The sequence below is a fragment of the Lissotriton helveticus genome, chromosome 8 (assembly GCF_964261635.1).
Source record: "Lissotriton helveticus chromosome 8, aLisHel1.1, whole genome shotgun sequence".
Taxonomy (NCBI): Eukaryota; Metazoa; Chordata; class Amphibia; order Caudata; family Salamandridae; genus Lissotriton; species Lissotriton helveticus.
In genome coordinates, this window is record NC_136069.1 from 1,639,555,917 (window position 1) to 1,639,577,051 (window position 21,135).

General features: G+C 42.2%; 1 protein-coding gene across 1 annotated transcript; it reads right to left on the reverse strand.

The window, feature by feature from the left end:
• Positions 1 to 989: 989 nt before the first annotated feature.
• Positions 990 to 4,802, reverse strand: LOC144772112 (olfactory receptor 56A4-like). Its single transcript, XM_078656284.1, has one exon. It carries the CDS (start codon positions 4,776 to 4,778, stop codon positions 3,807 to 3,809), a length of 972 nt encoding a protein of 323 aa, XP_078512410.1. The 5' UTR covers positions 4,779 to 4,802; the 3' UTR covers positions 990 to 3,806.
• Between the last annotated feature and the right edge of the window lie 16,333 nt (positions 4,803 to 21,135).

Genomic DNA, 21,135 nt, shown 5'->3' on the forward strand with positions numbered 1-21,135 from the left:
TTCCCCACCTTTTGTTGGTTTGTATTCCGCCAAAAGTTAAGTTCTAGTTATACAATTACTATACTTTAATACCAGGGCTAGTTTTTTTGTTAATTGTTGATTTTCCCCTTATTTTAATTTACATAGCCGCACAAGACAAGGTTGTCCTCTCTCCCCTTTCTTATTTATCCTATGTTTGGAATTTTTTTTGAGACATAGATGTATCCTACTTCAAGAACTTTGGCTATATTGATCTATCATAAGCTAAATGAAAGTATAGCTGTTCCTTTGCTCGATTGGGTAAGCGGTTGGCCATTCTATTTTTTGATACATTTATCTAGTGACTGACGTGTGGCCTTGACCCCACAGTCATGTGACCATGAATCTAAGTGTATAAATATATATTTTTTTCTGTAGGTCTCACATTGGAGCCTATTTTTCCTATTTGTTTGCTCTACGTGGTTTAGTGGTACTCTCCTGGTCATCTGTTTCAGGTATTTGTCACCTATCGGTTTTATTTTTCAATCTAGCAGCTCGTTCACTTAGACTTACCTAGTTATATGTATCCCGATCTGTTTGCGTGTGGTTGTCACCTTTTTAATGATTTATTTTTCCATTGGCACGCTTATATGTCACATGGGTACCCTGGTGATCTGTATATACCAGCCAATGACTAAACAGGAGTCTTATATTTCGTCTTATGTCTTTCCAGTGTGCACGCTTCCTTGTTTTTCCCTCAAAAAATAGTAATAATAATCCTTATCCCTCCATTTTCTCCTAAACCGTGCCATCACTCTTATCATGATTCTCAGCAGAGGATGTACTGTATGTTGAAACCCTGACTTAGCACGGTATATTGTATTTTTATGTTTATACAATATTTATTGTCCCTCTAGGTGCATCTTATCTTGTTTCGCACACGATTACTTCACCCTGAAGAAGGTGTGACAACAAAACACACGTCAACCTGTGTGTCTCCCTTGTTTTCATCTTTCTCTTTGAGAAAAAAATGGATTACGGACTGTATTATTGACTGAGGAATTAATTACTCGATTACTACTGTCTTGTATCACCAAAATCTCATGTCCTCTCCATTGATGGTGAGGGTACTGTCATTTTTTCATTATGTTCACTGTGATCTAATGAACTTTGACTCGATGGAATGTATGAGTATGTCTGTTCATGTGTTTGTCTATTTGGTTGAAAGATTATGTATGTGTGATTCAGGATGCTTGTAGAGTTTTTTTTATATTTATTGCTTTCATGTCTTTTTTCCAATGCTGACTAAATAATATAAATAAATGTGACCTTCTCAATTTATTAGTTTTCTTGCATCATATTTGGGAAGGCCAGTATTCTAGGAGTGTTCTTCTACATAAGTGACTTACAGCACTCTACTAAATAATGTATAGGCAGAGTTGTTGTTTCTTGATTGTATTTGGAACTTTTCTTAGAACAATTCCATTGTGTAAACACGTATATCTAGCATCAAATATGGCTCTCTGAAAATCAAATTATTTGCAAATGCCAATGATATATCATAATATATAAATGTCCAATCCTCCAGCTTCTCTTGGTCCATTTTTGAAAGGAATGTCCCTATACTCTAGTATGTTGGGCAATAAACCTAACTTTATTAAAGCTGAGCCGTTCCCCTTGTATTCTCCCTGTTACCAACACATGTTTACCAACAATAGATTTGCATGTTGTCTTTCAAACATTAAATATCTTCCTGTTGGTTTTTCTCCCACTCTAGGAGAGACACTTTGTCATAATTCTGTTAAGTTGAAACCAAGAATACAAGCATCACCTCTGACTTGTTCTCCGCTTTAATTATCATGGAAGAGAAGGCATGACACTATTTAAAATGGTTATTATACCGCACATTTTATGCACTATTTTTATGTCACCTTCGAAAATCCCTAATTACTTTTTCAAACAAATTGATTCTATTTGTATGACATTTTTATGGAATAACAATGCTCCACACTTTGCTCTCTCCAATCTTAAACGTCCATAAAATTAAGGCGGGCTTGAGTCCCTGATTTAAAACTAATACTCCTCTTTTTTAGTCAGATGGTTCTATGCCATGATCCATGATTTTTAACATCAACCCATACCAAAGTGGATTCATTTTGAGTGATCTCTACTGAATAACCTTCCCTTCAGTGGTGTTATATATATATATGTCAAACTACACCTTTATTTACAAAAATCCCATTATAAAATATTTGCAATATTCTTTAAATAGACATTTCTATAAATGTGACGTCTGACAGTAGTTCTAGTATTCTTACATATAGTATAATACATTTCTTAAGTCACAAAATGAAGCTTTCTATTTTAAAATTGGGTAAGAAAAGGTTTAACTGATGTACAATTTATGACTTATAATTCAATTAAACTTTTCGACTATTTGGAAACCCCATATCAATTGCCTTACTCAGTCTCAAACTTTATCACAATGAATACAAACTTAGTGCAATACTTCCAGTTTTCTTAAAACATCAAGATAAAAAAACATACAAAATGTTAAAACATAATAAAAGTAGAAATTCTTTTTAGAAGAATTTAAATTATTTTACTCTTCTATTCAATGATTCTTTCTCCAAGTACCACATGATTCCTGATTTCTTATTGTCAGAACCCGCTGTACTTCTCGACTGTGTTCTTAATCCCAAAGCTGCTGTCATTTATAGGGGCTTATTATCTCCTTATCTCAATTGAATTAAAAGTTCTTTGGACATGGGCTAAATATGGCTTAAATGATTTCTAACCTCTAAAGCCATTAGTATCACACAGTCACTCTTTTTTATCTATTATAGAACTGTCACTACACCAGAGCATGTTGCAAAATGTGACCCCCCCCAGTTTCCCCTTTATCCTGGTCAAATTCTAAATACAATTCCACTTTAGTTCATATGTTATAAAACTGTTGCCATGTTAGAGGCTTTTGTACTTTAGCATGGTCTAAATATTTAAATATTTTTAATGTAACATTCCACTTACGCTACAGAATATTTTAGTAAGTTCTTTATCACCTTTATTATTTGTCTGCTAGACCTTACCCGATAGACGTTTTTTTTTTGTAGCTCTTGATTTTAAAGTTGTACTTTCCTTTTGGAGATACTTTTCTAATTAGTTCTTGCTTACATAGTGGAATTGTGTATGTGATGAAAATAGAATACATACTGTATCTTGTTATACTTTACATCCACAAATGATTTTTGATTTACACTGGTTACCTGTTACTGCTTTTCTTTCTTTGCACGCCTCACATTCTTAAACTACTTTCTTTTTCTTCCCTTTTCCTCCTCTCTCTTCTCTATTCTCTATTTTTCTCTCTTTTTCCATCTTCATTCTTTTTCCTGTTTCCCTTTTTTATATAAACCCCCAAAAATATTATTTTAAGTATATATTGTTTCATGTTCGCAACACTTTTAGCATGCATCTACATTTATCATTGTCCTTTTATATTATGGTTGCCTTATGTATTTGCAATAAAATAAAAATTATTCAAATATAGCCATTTAGGAGAAATTCTTCATAGCAGTGCAGCTCCAACGCTCTCAAAATGAATGTAAACTTAGTGCTTCATGAGTACATTATTCATGCTCCTACATATATGGCGCCCTTAAGGACCCCGGGTAGAATGTTATTTACCTCTGTGCCACACACGTTTTCTGAGCAGAGAGCTAGGTATTTTTGTTTTATTAAAGACCTCAGCTGCTGACCTTTTTACATGGTCACTATCATGTGGTTTCATGGTATAATATAGTTTATATTACAACCATTATGTTTGAGAGAATTTGCTTTTAATAAAGAAATTATGTGCAAAGTTGTTGTATCCTTTTAAATAACTTAAGACTTTCCCTGCGAATTTCCATGGTTCTAATACCATACACTAAAGGATTCAGAGCTGGATGGACAAGATGTTCAGAGAACCTCAGCAGAACATGCACATAACGTGGTATAAATCTTTCCACCCTGTTTGAAGCATGAATCAATATTATAGTGCAATAAAGATAGCACACCAAAATGAGATGAGTGCTGCAGGTGCTAAAGGCCTTGCGGAAGGCTCTTGAGGTGCCAAGCCTTATTACAGCTCGGAGAATCATGCCATAAGAGAAGGCCAATGATAGAGAAAGAAATATCACAATAATACTTGTAATGACTGAAGAATAAATGTTATTTGCTGTGCTGCTGTCACAGGCAAGCATTGCAAGAGGTAGGTTCTCACATAGGCAATGTGGTATGACATTCCCTGCACAGTAGTGCAGCCTAGCAGCCAGTAGTGGATATGGAAGGAAAATAGCAAAGTTACTTATTATCACCACTGTAACTGCCTGTGTAACTCTCCTACTGGTAATGATAGTAGAATGGCGCAGAGGGTTACATATTGCAACATAACGATCATAAGCTAGGCACATAAAGATTGATGATTCCATTCCACGGCAGAAATATGATATGAATATCTGACTAAAGCAGGCCAAGGGACTGATTGTATTCTCATTGAACCAGAGGATTACCAAGGCTTTTGGTGCAACTGTGAAGTTCATCAGCAAATCCACTGTGGCGAGTACGCTGAGGAGATAATACATGGGTTGATGAAGGCGTGGTGATGAACAGATTGTTAGTATTAGAATAATGTTGGCAGTGAGAACTACTAGGAAGAGAATAGCAATAGGTATGGATAGCCAGTGCTGCCAGCTCTCAATCCCTGGGAAGCAGATCAGCACAAATTCAGAAACAGCATTGGATATATTGTATGTGACGGCCATCCTCAACATCTGTTTCATTAATCACCTAAAACGAAACAATGAAACGTTATTAGTAAATCTGAAACAAATAATTAGCAATAAGGGAATACTAAACCAATTGCATAAACAAGGGTCTTATTCAGAGAGAAAGATCTCATGTGTCAAAATATCTCAGCGCATGTAGATTCCTACCAATGTCATGCCACAGGTCTTCACGTGGATAGCATCAACCAGCTATGGTTAGAACTCTCCACCCAGTCATAGGATTTATGAGTTGCCACCTTCTTAGAAAAGGCTGTGGAGACTCTCACAACAGAAATTCTGACCATAAATGACTACATGTACTTTCGTTTGAATAAGATTTCATATCTCGCCTACAGGTGGAGAACTACTCAGTGGAGGTGGAGATCTTCACGTCTGCTATGGAAAAGTCACAATGGAAAAGCATAAGGAAACAACCTTCACCTTACTGTAAACACACACTCCTAACTCAAATAATTCAAAGTGAATCCAGCCAACACATGAATACAGCCAATCACATTAGGCTCTACCCTTTGCATTAATTTTAGCTCACCATACTACAGTTCAATTCTCCATAATATTGACACCCCACTGAAGAGGAGGAGAAGATTTACTGTAAGGAGATATATCTTGTTGTTCCCTTTGGTATTAATCATTACTGGAAACTACTTGATCTGCCTTCAAACACCATAAATGGAGTGGCAGCCATGTGGCAGAAAGTTAAAGACTATAGAAGTGCCTTGAGGATGGAGGTGTGCATCCTGGGGAATTTAAGAGAAAATTGTGGGATAATGATGACAAGATGAGATATCAACCAGAAAATCAATACTGACACCAGGGTGACAAAATAAGCTGGGACCTCTCTGACCAGAAATGACAAGATGGAGGACAGCAACAGTCAAAGAGACACCAGAGACAGACCCCTAGACAAAGGGGCAGAGTCTGAACCAAAATGGGACCTGAGAAGAGAGAAAACAAGAAACGTGATGAAACAGATGGTCAGGTGGATGGACTGAGTAGTAGCAGATTGCAGAACTTGAGATGTTTCAAGGCACATAGCTATGGTTGCAGTTTGGTTAAATATGGCCTGCTCATTTTCACCTCATAGTGGAAGCATCTACCCTCATGGTGGTTAGCATTGCTGTTGCTCTCAGGTGTCACTGTCCCTTCTTCCAATGTTCTCAGCCCCTACCCTCAAAACCAGTAATTCTATGTCCGCTGTGGGGAATAATTTTAGGAGACGTGATGTAGCTGCCTTTAAGGAAGAACCTTTGTATTCCATTCCATGTTCATGTCTAAGCCAAAATTTAAATAGTGGAGTTTTCCAGCTGGAGCGTAGGTATAGCATGTGTGAATATGTTAAGTATTATTATAATTACATAAACATCTGTGTAAACTACATTATAAAGATAACGTAACAAAATAGTTATAAATATGTTTAGCTGCGTTTATCCCATTTTGGGTTTAATGCCAAGTCACACTTTCAATTTATCAATCAATCAATAAATCAATCAACCATATATACTTTATTTCGGCACACATGCCACACACGTTTTCCAGATGCATAGTTAATCACCAATACCCAATATAAAACTGCAATATTAAACTTTAAGTGGATGACGACAATAAATTAATATAAAAACAGCACATCTATGGATAAAAGAAATTACAAATTATAAAATATAAATTACATATATACATCAAAATACAGTTATAATGGAATCTCCTTAATTCATTCAATTTCAATATTAAAAACAAGTCACCCAAATGATTTCCAAATTGAATCAGTTCTGCCTAGTGCTAATGAATAACTCTCAAATGTAACATAACTCTATTGGTAGTATAGGGTCAAGAGCACATTAAAACATTATAACATTGTGCAAAGGATATACAAGTGCATATAACATTGCCCCCATCATGATTGTCCACCTTGAATCTTTTTCCTAATGCCCCACATGTGTGCAAGAAAGGTGGCCAGAAACGTGGCCACAGCACAGACGTACAATAATCTTGTATCTGATTTAGAAATTAGCATGGGCTACCAATAATTGCATGTACCCATTTGCTTACAAATTGGTTTTAACCATACTAATCTGGGCCATGCGTAAGCTGGGCAAGCAAACATAATGTGGGTCACAGATTTGATGTGTACCTTGCACCCAGGGTGAATTGCTGATGTTAGTGCATTGCTGGGCCATCTACTTTGAAAGTTGTTCAGAGGAAGGGAACCAAACTTAAACTGAATGTACAGCTTTCTGTTGTGTGGTATTTGTATTAGGTCGAGGTAGCGTTCCAAAAGGCTAATGTTTTTGTGAAGTCTAAATTCTGTTTTTAACCTCCCCCAGGAGGATCTCTGCCACTCTACCTCGGCGACCCACTCCCAGTAATGACTCTTTATTACACTTTTTTGTAGCATAGATGGGTTAGAACTGTTCCAGGAGCCCTGTAAGCCAATGTCTGTTTGAAGCCGCTTTATGTTACCCAACCAGCCGATACTTTTACATATATCCAGTCGTGTTACTTGCTCCTGAGCATTAGCGTATGAGAAGAGTTCCGGGATTGACCTTATTCAAGCCCAGAATAGCAGTCGGCGAAGCTTGGCTTTGTCGGAGATAGATTATCTATCCAGTTCCAGCATAAGGGGATGAAGAAGGAGTGCTCTGAGGCAGCATCACCAGACTCTTAAAGATCTATGCTCAGATCTCTTGGGCTCCTCTAATTTATTGAAGCCCATAACTTATGACTCATACAAGCCAGAACTAACTTCTTTCACACCATATACTTGCAGAGCTGTGGGAACCGGCTTACTTTGTGAGGAATGATGCTCTTTCCCCAGGGCTCATGTTATTTGTCTGTGCTTCAAACCATCTTTGTTACATGGGGCTTCCAGCACATTATCTTGGATAATTTCACACCTAAATAATCTAATATATTTACTCTTTCCAAGTTTGACCCTCAAAAGATAGCCTTCCCCTATTCGATTTGTGGGGATTAACAGTCATACATTTCATTTAGGTGGTATTGATCTCTAGGTTCTGCACATCGCAGAAGTCTTTAAATAGATTTAGGAGTAACTGTAACACCCCGGGGTTTCTGACACAAACAATGTGTCATCTGCAAAAAAGAGGGTCACAATCTTGTAACCAGCTAAAGTTGGAGCATCAGTGGGTTTTGGGAAAGGCATCTTACCACATCATTCATATATAAGGAAAACAGTGTTGGCACCAATACACATCCTTGCCGTACTCCCCTCCTGACTGGGATAATGTCTGTGAGTTGTCACTGAGTACCCCACCTCACCTGGGCAAAATTGTGTTCATGAAGCCTTATTATCAAATTAATGAGTTTGGTTTGCATTCCCATTTTTTTAAGGACTTGCCACAGCTTCTGTCTGGGAACTATGTCAAAAGTAGACTTTAGGTCTATAAAGGAGATATATAAACTGCCATTACTAATGGACAGAACGTTCCAATATAAAAGAAGAAGGCGGAACACCTGATCTATTGTCCCTGTGATTTCTCTGATGCCTGCTTGATACTGTGTTAGAATGGCTTTTCCAGATGCCCAAGCCTGTATCTTTTGTAGAAGGGCTCTGCAAAATACTTTTTGTGCTGCATCTATTAGGCTAATTGGCCAAGAGTTACAAGGTAGTTCTCTGTCCCCTTTTTTATATAACGTTACCACCTCTGCCTCTCACCAGGACCTTTGGATAGGGGCACCTGTTGCAATGGCATTTGAGAGTAGTAAAATATAGCAAGGACAACTAAGGTTATCATATAGAAAAAAGTTCCCAGGTATGCCATCGAGACCTGGAACTTTTGACTGCACTACTCGGCCGGTGGAAGCCTCAATATCACCCATGGAGAAGAGATCATTACAATAGATCTCATATGTTCCCTTGACATCTCCCTATGTGGGCCGTGTATCAATATCAGAGTGGAGTTTTGGGAAATGATCATGCCAGGTTGAGGCCAAGATGTGATTCGGAGGGGGTGGAGCCCCTGCTTTATTGCCCCATGCAATCAACAACCAACATTTCTTTGAGTCTCTAGCAGCACAAGATTCACTGCCAATGGGATTCATCTGACTCCCTTTTTGCTTTTTGTAAGGCTGACTTATAGTTATTCATTGTTGTTTTAATTTGTCCACTATCTTTTGATTTTATTGTGTTAGCCAGCTGGATACAAGAAATTCAGCACTCGTTGGTAAACCATGTTTCGGGCTCCCTTTTTGTGTTCTTAAGTTGAGTATGGTGCCCAGCTATAGTGAAATGGGAGCTCAGTTGCTCAAATACATGAGTATGTACAGTGCCTACTTCTACTAGCCCTCCTGTTTACTCAATCAGGGTCTGCAATGTTGCCCCTGCCTACCAGCAAGTTCCGGTGTAGCCCAGTAAGTTTTTCTACACACATAATTATATGTTGCCACTGTAGGACGCAATTATCATTGGATGGGAGAACTTCTTTCATTAGCTGTTGGACAATGGTCCATGTGGATGATCCTCCCCAAACTGGTAGAGTACTTAAAATCAGTGGATTGTGGTCATTGTCAATAGTTTCACCCACACCATGTCAATAAGGCTCCACTAGAACCTCAAATCTAACATAATCTAATCAATGTGGCTCATACTGTTTGCACTGTTGTAGGTATTAGCACCAATTCTATCTGATTTTGACCTTCTGTTTGCTGCCCTTAGCCCAATCTCCATGCTCAGAGCTTTAACTTGGAGCACTGCTTGGGACCATTTTTTTATTGTGGGAGAGATAGTGTGGAGACAGACCACTTTGCATCTTCCTCGCTAGTCTCCCTCACATCATTTTTATCAAAGGATTCAAAAGTGATGTTGAAATCGCATGCTATCAATAATGGGGATTGTGCTATTCTCTTATCCAGCTTCTCTTCGAGACAATAGAATGTAGCTGATGCTTTGCCCCACTTTGTTCAACTGGCATATATGTTGTAAATGTTGATGGATTTGACTGAACAGCCTTTTAGACCAAACCCCAGAATATCCAGGCTTTCTGAACAAGGGTGTGTGATCTTACAAACTAGGGCTATTTTGACCCAAATTCTCAATCCCCTTGCTTTCCCCTTTGTGACTGCAGGGCAACAATAGGTTACCAGAAGCACTAGTGGTAGGGGATGATACAAAATTTTTGCACATTTAACTATTGTCTATTTGGGTAATCTTGGTCCCAAAATGTCCCATGCTGTAACTCGCTGGGCCACCCCTATTTGCCCTACTAGTGCTACTTGATACAAATGTATTCTCCTTTAGTGTGCAGTGTGTAAACTTTTGTGATTCCAACTGAGGATGGCTATCTGTAAGTCTGTCTACATTTGGGAGTCAATCATTTGTCCCAAAAGCAGGACATGGACAATTTATTTTACGTGATGGAATTTTGTTTGCCTGGCCTGTGGGAATTCTTCGTTTGCACTGGATTTTAGATGGTTCTGGTGGACAGGTTCTTATATCAAGGGTTAGCAAGATATCACCTAGACCTTTATCTGTTCACAATAATTCTAAGGAATCAGTAGGGAAGTCAGAGAGCTTGCACCGTCTCGCCTTTAGGATGTTGTCTCTTATCAGGATATGGCACCCTCCCAAGTGGCAAATGCAATGTATAGTTTTGTTTTTCAATGAGTCTTCCTCCTCAACCCCCATCTGCATTACTAATTTTGGTACATTAATCATGTACATTTTCTATGAAGGGGGTACTTTCAATGGCTCCTGGGAAACAGACAGGTAGCTTTCTGAATTTCCAGATGTTACTCCAGGCCACTGAATACAATTTTCCTCTCTGAGATTACCCATACATTGCTTGGGATACCCCGTATAACCATTAGGAGCCTAATGTTTGTGTAGGTGGGGGCAGTAATATGAGGTGGTGGTGTATTATGTGAACCTTGGATAGAGTGGCTAACCTTATTTAGTGGGTCCTTCCTGTGTGTAGTGGATCTATCACTACATCCCAGTAACTGTCTCATTAGGCCTGTGAGTTCAGCTATCAGTGACCTGAAGGTCCCCACTTCAGCCCAAATATCACTAATAAGCCCCTGGGTGCTGGTATTGAGGGGCTTGGAGTCTTTTGTTGTTGGTCCTGGGGCCGTCATTTCTGGTGGCTTGGTAACATCCCAAAAATCATCAGTCAGATCACGGAGAGGAGCAAATCTATTACTACAAGGTATCCCAGTATTAGAGGGGCTTGATGGGCCTTGCTCAGATGATGAGACTGAAGCTACCTCTTTCTTGCTTTCAGCTGTGTAAAGGCATGTTGAGGGAGTCTTAGTTGTAACTCTTTTAAACATAGATGGATCAGCTGGCATGATGCTGGATAGTGTGCCTTTGGGAGGTATAGGGCAGTTTGGGGAAGGGAAGGGAAGGGAGCTACAGTTTGCGTTTATAAAATGCCTTCACATTCTACCAGAAGTCTATCAATATGATCTAATACACAGTTGCTTTTGGCATGAATACGAGTTTTGTGGCTTTTTTCCTTTTCGTATTGCCCCTCCACCTCCACCTTCCACTGCTTTTCTTCTGCCCATCTTGTAATGTCTGGCAGTCAAATTTGACCAAACTCTAGTGGTTACAATTTCAGCTTTAAGGCTTATGGCAGGCTGTCCCCTTCTTTTGATCACATAATTGTAAAGTTTGAATGAAAGAGGTTGGACAGTACCTAAATGTCCCGAACACAAGAACTTAGGGCATGGCCCAGCCCAGCCTCCTCTGGGCTCATTTGGGCTCAGAAGGGCCTGCCTTAGCCTGGGCATGCCCACACGTGACCCGTGCAGCAAGGGTTGCTAGGTGTCTTTACGGTGATGCAGAAGGGCAGCCCACCACCTTGCTTGGTGGAGCACTGGAGGTGCTGGGAGACAGCGTCCCCCCCAGCCCATCTAACAGGTGCGCAGCATCATCATGACCTGGGACGGCCAAACAAAAAGAGCCTTCACTGAGAGAGTTGCCAGGAGCCTTTAGGGTGATGCAGAAGGGCGGCCCCGCCCCTTTCCTTGGTGATTCACTGGAGGCACCGGAGGACCTCGTCCCATCGCAGCCAAACAAACAGGTAAGCAGCGTTGGTATTGCCACGGACAGCCACACAAGAGGACTTATGCTGCAGGAGATTCCAGCTGTTTTTTCAATGATACGGAAGGGCAGCCCTGCCCCCTTCCTTGGTGGTGCACTGGAGGAGTTGAGGGAACAATTTATTTGGCATGTTTCTAACACTTTGATTTTAATATGTCTAATTGGTCACTTAATAAAAATATTTTTTGAAAGACACAATCTAGAAATTTTTAACGATATCACATATCACCCCTCACCAAACACAAACCAGCTCCGCAGTAACCTGGCGTCGCAGCACACCAGGGAGGCACTCTGTCTCTCCCGGTGGGGCCCAATGATGAAGCATGTCACCAACCAGGTTGGTGAGTGAGGCCCTTCTATATACATCTAATAAGATTAATGTGCTTCTTACACAGACTTGAAGGGATTTGTGTATTCTTCCCATGCTCGCTCTCCTGAGCCTACAGTAGTTACACACTTTCATTGTTTAATTGGACTGTGTCCCACCCAGCGAGCAGAGTTGGTATGGCCTCAGACAGTCAAACAAGATGAGCCAGCACTGCTGGAGGTGGCAGGTGTTTTTTACGGCGATGCAGAAGGGCAGCCCTGCCCCCTTCCTTGGTGGTGCACTGGAGGCGCTGGGGGACCACGTCCCACCCCAGGCTGTCACATGGCCCATGGGTACACTGTCATTTTCACTAGGTCAGCAGGAACACGCTGCAGAGACTAAGGGCTCATTGGCTTGCCTTCTTTGCGGAGCCTCAGGGGCAAAAAAAGATGAAACCATTTTGAACCCACCCCTGGACCCGGACTGAGTGAGTCTGAAATTCCTGAGTGGTGCCCCTGCTGTCCTGGGCCTTTGGTGGTGGTGATGAAGGTGACCAGATAACCACAGGCACAATTTGAGACTAAATGTTTTAGGTTAAAAACTGCTTCGAGAATCAAGAAGAGACCGGGACCTATGTGTTTGTCTATTGGCCCAAAGTCCATTATTATTCGGATTGACTTCTGCACAACTCCTGCTATATTCTTCTCCGCTGCAGAAAATCTTCTTCAGCAGTCCTTCGCCCAAGGAGGATTCAGCCTCATGAAAGTCTCATAGGCTACAGACTCCCACCTCATCCAGCTGGAGATTTTCGACTCCCAAAAGAAAAAACAAGCCTGAACATAGAAATCATCATGATGACTTTGTCCAGAGGCTTCCCGACAACTGTGCATCTTCTCTAACACCATCTTCAGCCTTGCTCCACTGAACCTCTACCTTCTCAGAGACTTTTTCTTCAAATTACTTTTAAGTCTGAAAGTGGGCCCAGTCCACACTTTGTTTCCGACTTGTACTTCATCGTGGTTGACCATATTTTTCATCTTTGACCCAGTGCTGTGTACCTAGATGTCTGTGGTTTGCGCTTTGATCTTTTAGGTATCAGTTTTTACCTAAAAATGTAAAAATTCATAACTCCACTTCTGCTGATTGGATTTTTTGTTATTCTGGTGTCAAATATTTTTTTAAATGTACTTGATTTTTTTAAATCATGGTGGGATTTTTCTTTTGATGTGTTTTCACTTCATTACTGTTCATGTGCTGCTGAAATATTTTACACATTGTCACTCAATTAGGCCTAACTGCTTTTGTGGGAAACTACCAGAGGGTTCAGCACAGATTAATTTAGTGACTTATGTGGTTCACGGTGACAGGTATTGTGGCTGATGCGTGTGTAGGGTTGATGCCTCACTCAACAACAACCCAATTTCTCACATATGTCATGATGTCATGTTTTGTTATGTCATGTCATGCTATGTCATTGCATGTTATATTATGTTACGTGTATTTGTAGAGTGTACTATTACCCACAAGGGTATCATGTGGGTGTGCCTAGCCTGTCCAATGGGCAACTGAAAAGCCAAGTGTTCAGCTTCTTGCAGAATTCAAGACGAGAGGAAGAAACTCTGAGGTGTAGTGGGAGGCCATTCCATGCTTTAGGAGTGATGTAAGAGAATGCTTGTACTTCTTATCTGGTTCTGTGTATGCATAGGATGTGTGCAAGTAGCGGTTCTGCGGGGTAGAGGTTTCTGGATGGGGATGTAATTGTTCAGGCCAGGTGAGGCCTAAGATTAGTGCCTTGAATATTTATGTGAAGAGTTTAAACTGAGTATATATTGGGAACCAGTGGAGCACCCTGAGGTTTGATGTGATGTGAGGTCTGTGTGGATAGTAGGAGGCTGAGGAAGTGTCTGGCTGTTGAGTTTTGGATGGTTTGTAGTTTTCCAGTGAGTTGCTTGGTGATTTCGGCATAAAGAGTGCTCCGGTCGTCCAATTTATTCAAGTTTAGGGCTTGAATTACATTTTTTCTAGTGTTGCTTTAGAGCCATTTAAAGATCTTTCTCAGTATCTTTAGGGTGTGGATCAAGGGTGCAGTGAGGGCATAGACTTGTGCAGTCATATCTAGTTTACTGTTGATGATTATTCTGAGGTTCCAGGCATGAGAGCTAAGTGTGGGTTTAGGTCCAAGTTCTTGCCGAAGATCTCTACTTCTGTCTTGTCAGTGTTGAGCTTGAAATAGCTGGTTTTCAGCCAGCTAGTGAATAAGGTCATGGAGGCAGTGCACTTGCTTGTTGGGGGTCTTATCCGAGAAGATAAGAAGATGTGCCCACCATCAGCAAAGGAGAAAATGTTGATGTTGATGTTGTTTGTGGAAGCACATTTGAACCCTCCTTGTGTACTGTGCAGCAGCAGCCCGGCAACTGGAGGCCGTGGTTGTGAGCACAGAGGAGTGTGGAATAGAAGCTGTAGGCATGGGAGAGAAGCCGGGTTCTTGACGCTGGGTGCGGTCAGGGCATGGATGGGCACAGATGGGATTGCCTTTGGCGCACCTTCATCATGGCAGTGGTGTGCATGCGGAGAGTGTCCACTGTGCATTAACATTTCAGATGCCATTCAGTAGATCGCGGGAGGAGCATAAAGTACTGTGGTTGGAAACTAACTATAGCATCACTTTAACCTTTGTTTTTACAGTGAATATGTATCTATTTATAGTATTTATAGTATAGTATAGTATAGTATTTATAGTATATTGGATTCTGCGATCTCTGTCTTAATTTTCTTATTATAGTTGCCATGTGACACGTCTACTCACCTGTAATAAAGAATTGACATAGACTTTGATGCCAGAATGCCTGCTGCCATTGCCAGCATCCATGAAGTTAACAGTTAATTAGTTAAGGCTGTAATTTAAAAAATGCAGATTTCCCCTCTTCTGGTCTGTTTTTCTAGGTGTACAGTGATCTGTGGAAAGCATATATATATATATATATGGCAACATGTCTGTTTTTTTACACGCCTTAGGTAATTCTGGAAAAGACAATGTATTTCTGTGTCTGTACGAATTTTTTGCTTTAAATCTGACTTATATTAAACTGATTCTGATATGTTTTTCCCACAAATATCTAACTGTTTTTTGTTGTGTTTAAATTTACAGAAGAGAGTCTTCTTTTAATCTTCAATTTTGCAAACGTGCTATCTTTTTCAGGTTAAGGATGAAGGATTTTAAATGGTTTGTGAGAAAGGTGATGGTGAGACCCTGTATTATAAGAAATAAAGTACCCCAAGCCCTGCATTATAAGGATATTGCAGGTCACTTTGCTTAGAGTTCCATGACATTATAAAGGAACTTGACTCTCAGCTGTATTCCTCTATATGGTCACGGATCTTCTCTGTAAGTTACAATATCCTTATAACATAATGCAGGGAGTACCACCTGTAGTACATCATAAGGATATTACAAGTCAAAGAGGAGTTGCATGACCATATATATTTGCTTGATCTGGGACTAGAATTTGCCAGGCCACACATACTGAGAACTACTGTAGGGGAAATTATCAAGGACGGCGTTAAAATTATCGCCGGTTTAGCGGCAGAAAACTGCTGCTAAAGCGGCGATAATGGGCTTGATAATATGCCCTGGAGAGTTCCAATAGAAGCCCATGTTCACACCAGAACATGGACTTCTATTGGAATTCTCAAGCCGCCGCTTTAGACGCAGTTTTCTGTCGCTAAACCGGCGATAATTGTTAACGCTGTTCTCGATAATATGCCTCTTTGTTCTTTTGCTCCAAATGGCCAATGTGCTTTGAAATGCTCCTCAAAATATATTCCGGGAACATTTTCCAGCATAGATGTTTGTAGTATATATGCAAATGATCTGAGAAGTACTCTTTGGGATGCTTTTGTCTTGTTTGAGTTCCATTACCATGAAAAGTACCTTACAAAGAAAAAAAAAGTTGTAAAGTCAAAGAACATTTAGACCTTTTTGCAAAATGTATGAAAAGGGAAGAACGTATTAGTCAATATAAAGTGTGAATACAGAGGTGTGTTAGGTGTCCAGTGAATCTTTAGAATTCCAAAAAGTAGAGGAACTTGGTGCAAATTTGGTTTTAGTATTTGATATATTTTTTCTTTTACCCTGAATCCAGTCGTTTTCGATTACCATGTCTGTACACATGTTCTGAATACGAAACTGACTGCCAGCAAACCATTCTGTTGTTTTCCATTATGCATTGTTGTGGGAATTTGGGGACAGATGTATCAAGATACACTTCTGCGATTCTCAAATAGCGATTTTTAAGGAATCGCTATTTGAGAATTGCAAAATGGTATGTATGTGGAAATTCGCTATTTTTTTGCGATTTCTTAACACCCCCAACCCAAGTTGGGGTGGGGGCGGACGAGCACTTTGCCAGGTCCGGTTTTGGTTCCCAGCCCGGCCCTGATAGCTATGTGCGCCGGAACCTAGACCGTGCGTGTGTGCAGCGCCAAATATCCTCCAAATTTTTGCTTAAAAATCTGAAAAGATGTTGCATTTCCACACATACAGTGCCACATTAAACTATACTGTGTTGTGTGATTAGGATTGATGTTATTTTTAGCTGACAAAATAGCAAATACAAGTTCACAGCACTTAAAAAGTATTTTAAAGTTGTGTAAACTAATTACATCGGTGGTGCTCATAGTACAGCCCGCAGGCCACCAGCGGTCTGGCAGGCCTTCATTCGCGCCGCACAGACCTTGCCTTGTTGTTTCTAGGCAAGTAGAGATGCATGGGCTGTAAGAAGGGGTGAAAAAAACAACAAAGCCTCCTAAACAAGTAAATGGAAGACCTGTGAAGTACTCAGGTGCGGCTGTGTGCGTGCACGGGAAGCTGTCTCAGCCTTGGCTGCCACAAACGACGGGGTAAGTGGGGGGGGGATGGGGCTTAAGCCCTTTGAGCCCAATGGGCGTTGCGCGCCTGGATGTAAGCAAATTCAGAATTTGGACAATTGCGCTTAGAGACAGAGACAGATAGGGACAAGTACAGACAGATAGGGACAGAGACAGAGACAGATAGGGACAGAGACAGAAAGATGGAGACAGATAGGTAGAGAGAGAGAGGAAGGTAGAGGGAGGGAAGTGGAGGGAGGGAGAAGGGGGTGGGAGAGGGAGGAAAGGGAGGTAGAGAGAGAGGGAGGGAGAGGGAGTAGATGGAGAGGGAGGTAGAGGTAGAGGGAGGTAGAGAGAGAGGGAGGAGCTGAGGGAGGGAGAGGGAGGTAAAGGTAGAGGGAGGTAGAGAGGAAGAGGGAGGGACAGTGGGACGGAGAGGGAGGGATAAAGAGGGAGGGACAGAGAGGGAGAGGGAGTGAGAGGTAGAGGTAGAGGGAGGTAGAAGGAGAGGAAGGGAGGGAGAGGGTGGTGAAGGAGGGAAAGGGGAGGGAAGTAGAGGAAGGGAGAGGAAGGTAGAGGGAGGGAGGGAGAGGGAGGAACAGAGAGGGAGGAACAGAGAGGGAGAAGGAGGTAGAGGGAGGGAGAGTGAGGGACAGAGAGGTAGAGGGAGGTAGAAGGAGAGGGAGGGAGAGGGAGAGGGAGGGAGAGGAGGGAAAGGGGCAGGGAAGTAGAGGGAGGAAGAGGAAGGTAGAGGTAGAGGGAGGGAGGTAGAGGTAGAAGGGGTAGATGTAGAGGGAGAGAGAGGGAGGGACAGAGTGGTAGAGGATGAGAGAGGTAGAGGGAGAGGGAGAGAGCAGTAGAGGGAGGGAGAGGGAGGTGGAGGGAGGGACAGAGTGGGAATGGGAGGGAGAGGGAGGGAGATAGAAGGAGGGAGAAGGAGATAGAGGGAGGGAGGGAGAGGTAGAGTATTTGCTACTTCTGTGGACATGGTGGACAATGTGCAGCCTTTAATTTTAAACGTTTGTGTGTTCTAGGAGCAAAGTTGAATGTTTTCAGATAAGAAACGATGACCATCCATTTCTTCGCTACCCCCCTCAATTTCCAGTCGCTCACAATCAAATTAAATCCAATGGCAATATAAGAGATACCAGTGCCTAAGTTATTGCTGCGTGCTTGATAGACTGTCTCTCCAATATCTTTTACATAAATGTCTTGCAGCATTTTAAATAAACTTTTTTCCAAAGCTAACGCAGCATTTTTAAATAAAGTTGCTTGCACTTGCCTCTCCCCCTTCTTTCTTTCCTCTATCTTTGTCACTCCTTTCTCTCTTTCTCCTTTCATTCTGCTTGTTACCCATCACCGAATCTTATTCTCTGTCACCTATTCCTGAATGAAGAGGCTCAGAGGTCAGAGCTATTTATATATAATGAGAGTGAGAGAGAGGCTCAGGTGATCCTCTCGCCTGACCCTCGGGGCCCTGGCGTGTGTGAGCAGTGCACCACTTAATTTATTAAAAACTAACCTCTGTGGAGGGAAAACTGGTCTGAAAGTTTGTCAAAGCCATGAAGATAGCTCCCCTCAAAAAGGTCTCCCTGTGTTCTCCGGTGGAAATTGTGCCACTGTGCCAGGTGTATTTGGGTGAGAGGCTGAGAAGAGGTAAGGTTGAGGAGTGGGAGAGTAGGGGTATAGGGGAGAGCCCAGTTAGTAAGTTACATGGTTCAGGTATAGGACCATAGGGCTATCCAAAGTAGATGGAGGAAGGTGTTCTGGCAGCAGGCACTTGCAATTTAGAGCCCGTTTAGCTCATCAGGGTAAAGTGGACCTTCCCCCCTACACCGCCCCCATGTATATTTTCATGAAGGAGAGTGTGGCTAGCCACCAGCTTAGCCACTGTAGCTGGACAGAGAGGAAGCAGAGCTCGTAGTCTAAGGCTCCTAATCCACCCACCTCCACTGGGTGGTTCAATTTGCCAAGGATCACTCTGTCTGCAGCATCCAGAGGGCCATTTGAATTCCCCTAAAAGCATGCCCAACCCATGAAAGAATTTGTGGGGGAGATAAAAAATAGATTTGCAAAGTATTATAAGAGTCGTAGTAATATTATCATCTTGGAGAGGGCAATGCACCCTACAAGTGCCAGCGGGAGGGTCTTCCAGAGCACCACCTGGGAGGTGAGAGCTAATACTGAATGTGTCAGATTACCGTCTAGGTCCGGATATAGGTATAGCTCCTGATTTCCTTGCCCTTTACAAAATAGATTTGGAACGTGCCCCCCCTCCCCAACGCGGGGGTCTGTGTTACGCCCCTGGTCCTCTGTCTGTTTTGGGAGAAGAGAGCAGGGAATCCGTATGTGTCAGGAAAAGGCAAAGCTGAATGTGATTGGTTGGGGATTTCGACTATGCAGATTTTTAAAGCAGTGAGTCACCCAGGATCTACTGAGAATACTTTATTGCGAAGAATGTGCCTGCCTGTGCATCTTTAGATTGTTATGTTGTGGTGTTATACAGCCATATGTTTTTGTTGGAGTTGATGATGCCGAATTTTTCTTACTGTATGTATTAAGACCATACTTCTAGAGAACATTTCCGTAGTTCTCAACTGAGGAAATGAGTTTCTTAAGTGTGGGATCTACGCAAACCGCAAGGAAGAGTTGTACTTGAAACGTTCTCTTCTGAGCACGAAGCGACTGTTTACCTGAGTTTGATACACTGCATTACATTTCTTACAGTGCACAACTTCTGGTGTGCGCTGCAATTAGCACTACTACTAATACAAACGCCACAGCTGTGCACTCTCAAAATCGTCGTCACTCGCAATGAGGAAATGGCAGTTTTTCATGCGTTCGCATCTTATTGGGAACAGTGCGCACCACCCACCCATGTTCATTACAAGGAGTCCTGGAAGCAGCCTGTGGATGTGTAGGCCATGTTGTGATGCATGCAAGGTGAACTTTCATGCAGAATGCTTTAAACCTGAAGTTCCACCTTCAATGTTCAGGCGGCTGGTTGCCAAGGGACCAGGAGTCCTTGGTAGCCTCACAGGAGTTGCTGCACCATGTTAAGAGTCGACTGCTTGTGTGGATGATCAATTAATTCTGAAAGTGCGTGTCTCACTATGTCAGGAGTACTTTCAGCAAAACATAATGATCCATGGCATCCTGGCCCTGTTGGTCAAAGGCTATAAGGGTTTGCAATGCCAATAGCCAAACAAGGGACACCAAGCAAACCAAAAGTGCACAAATAATGTATTGACAAATAGACATGGTAGGTGAATCTGTGCACATTCTGAAGGTAAACAGAAACTGGGTCGGATCCACCTCGCTGCCCATTGCTGTTGGCTTTCACTTTTGACTTTGCTCCAGTCTTGTGAGACTAGCGGGCATATTTACATGGACTGTGGTGCAGGGCAGCGCACCAGGTAACCTTGCTGTGCTGCCCTTCATCACAGGGAAAAGGCCGAAATGTGCCCTGTTTATCCAATACGATGTATTCCTGTCCTTTCCGCCTGTGCTGTTTAAGCAACCAAGGGGCCCATGAGCATGGCGGGCGGATTGCCACCGCCTGACCGGTGGTGGCGATCCGCCTGCCAAAACACCCCGCCTGACGGCCTTTTATCCATGCCACATTAGCATGGCGGGGTACCGCAGAGGACGGAAAGACCGTCTGCCTATATTCCGATGGTAGGCAATCGTCACGATTGCCTACTGGGCGGAAAAGGCCTATAATCGGCATCCATAATATAATGTGGGTGGTGTTATGCCTTTCCATGGCGGAGACTCCATGGAAAGGCATGCAGGAATCGCTTTGGGGGCCTGTTGTGGGCCCCTAGGGCAGTGGGGGTTGTGGGGGCTGCACTTGGGGGGTACCTATGGTACCCCCCTTACATTGGCATGCACAAGGTGGCAGGCACCTTGCGGTGCCTGTCATGTTGTGCATGCCAATGCACCACTTGCATTTTCTACATTGTGGCGGGTGCTGCTCACACCACCGCCCACCACAATGTTGAATATGCGGGATGCGACCGCCAGAGTGGCGGTCACATCCTAATTGGCGGTGCGGGACGGCCGCACCACTAGCGGACGGTTCCAGCACTGTTAGGGTGGCGGGTGGACTAAAGTCT

Excerpts from the sequence above, each read along its gene's own strand:
- LOC144772112 (XM_078656284.1), bottom strand. The coding sequence starts at position 4,778 with ATGAAACAGATGTTGAGGATGGCCGTCACATACAATATATCCAATGCT.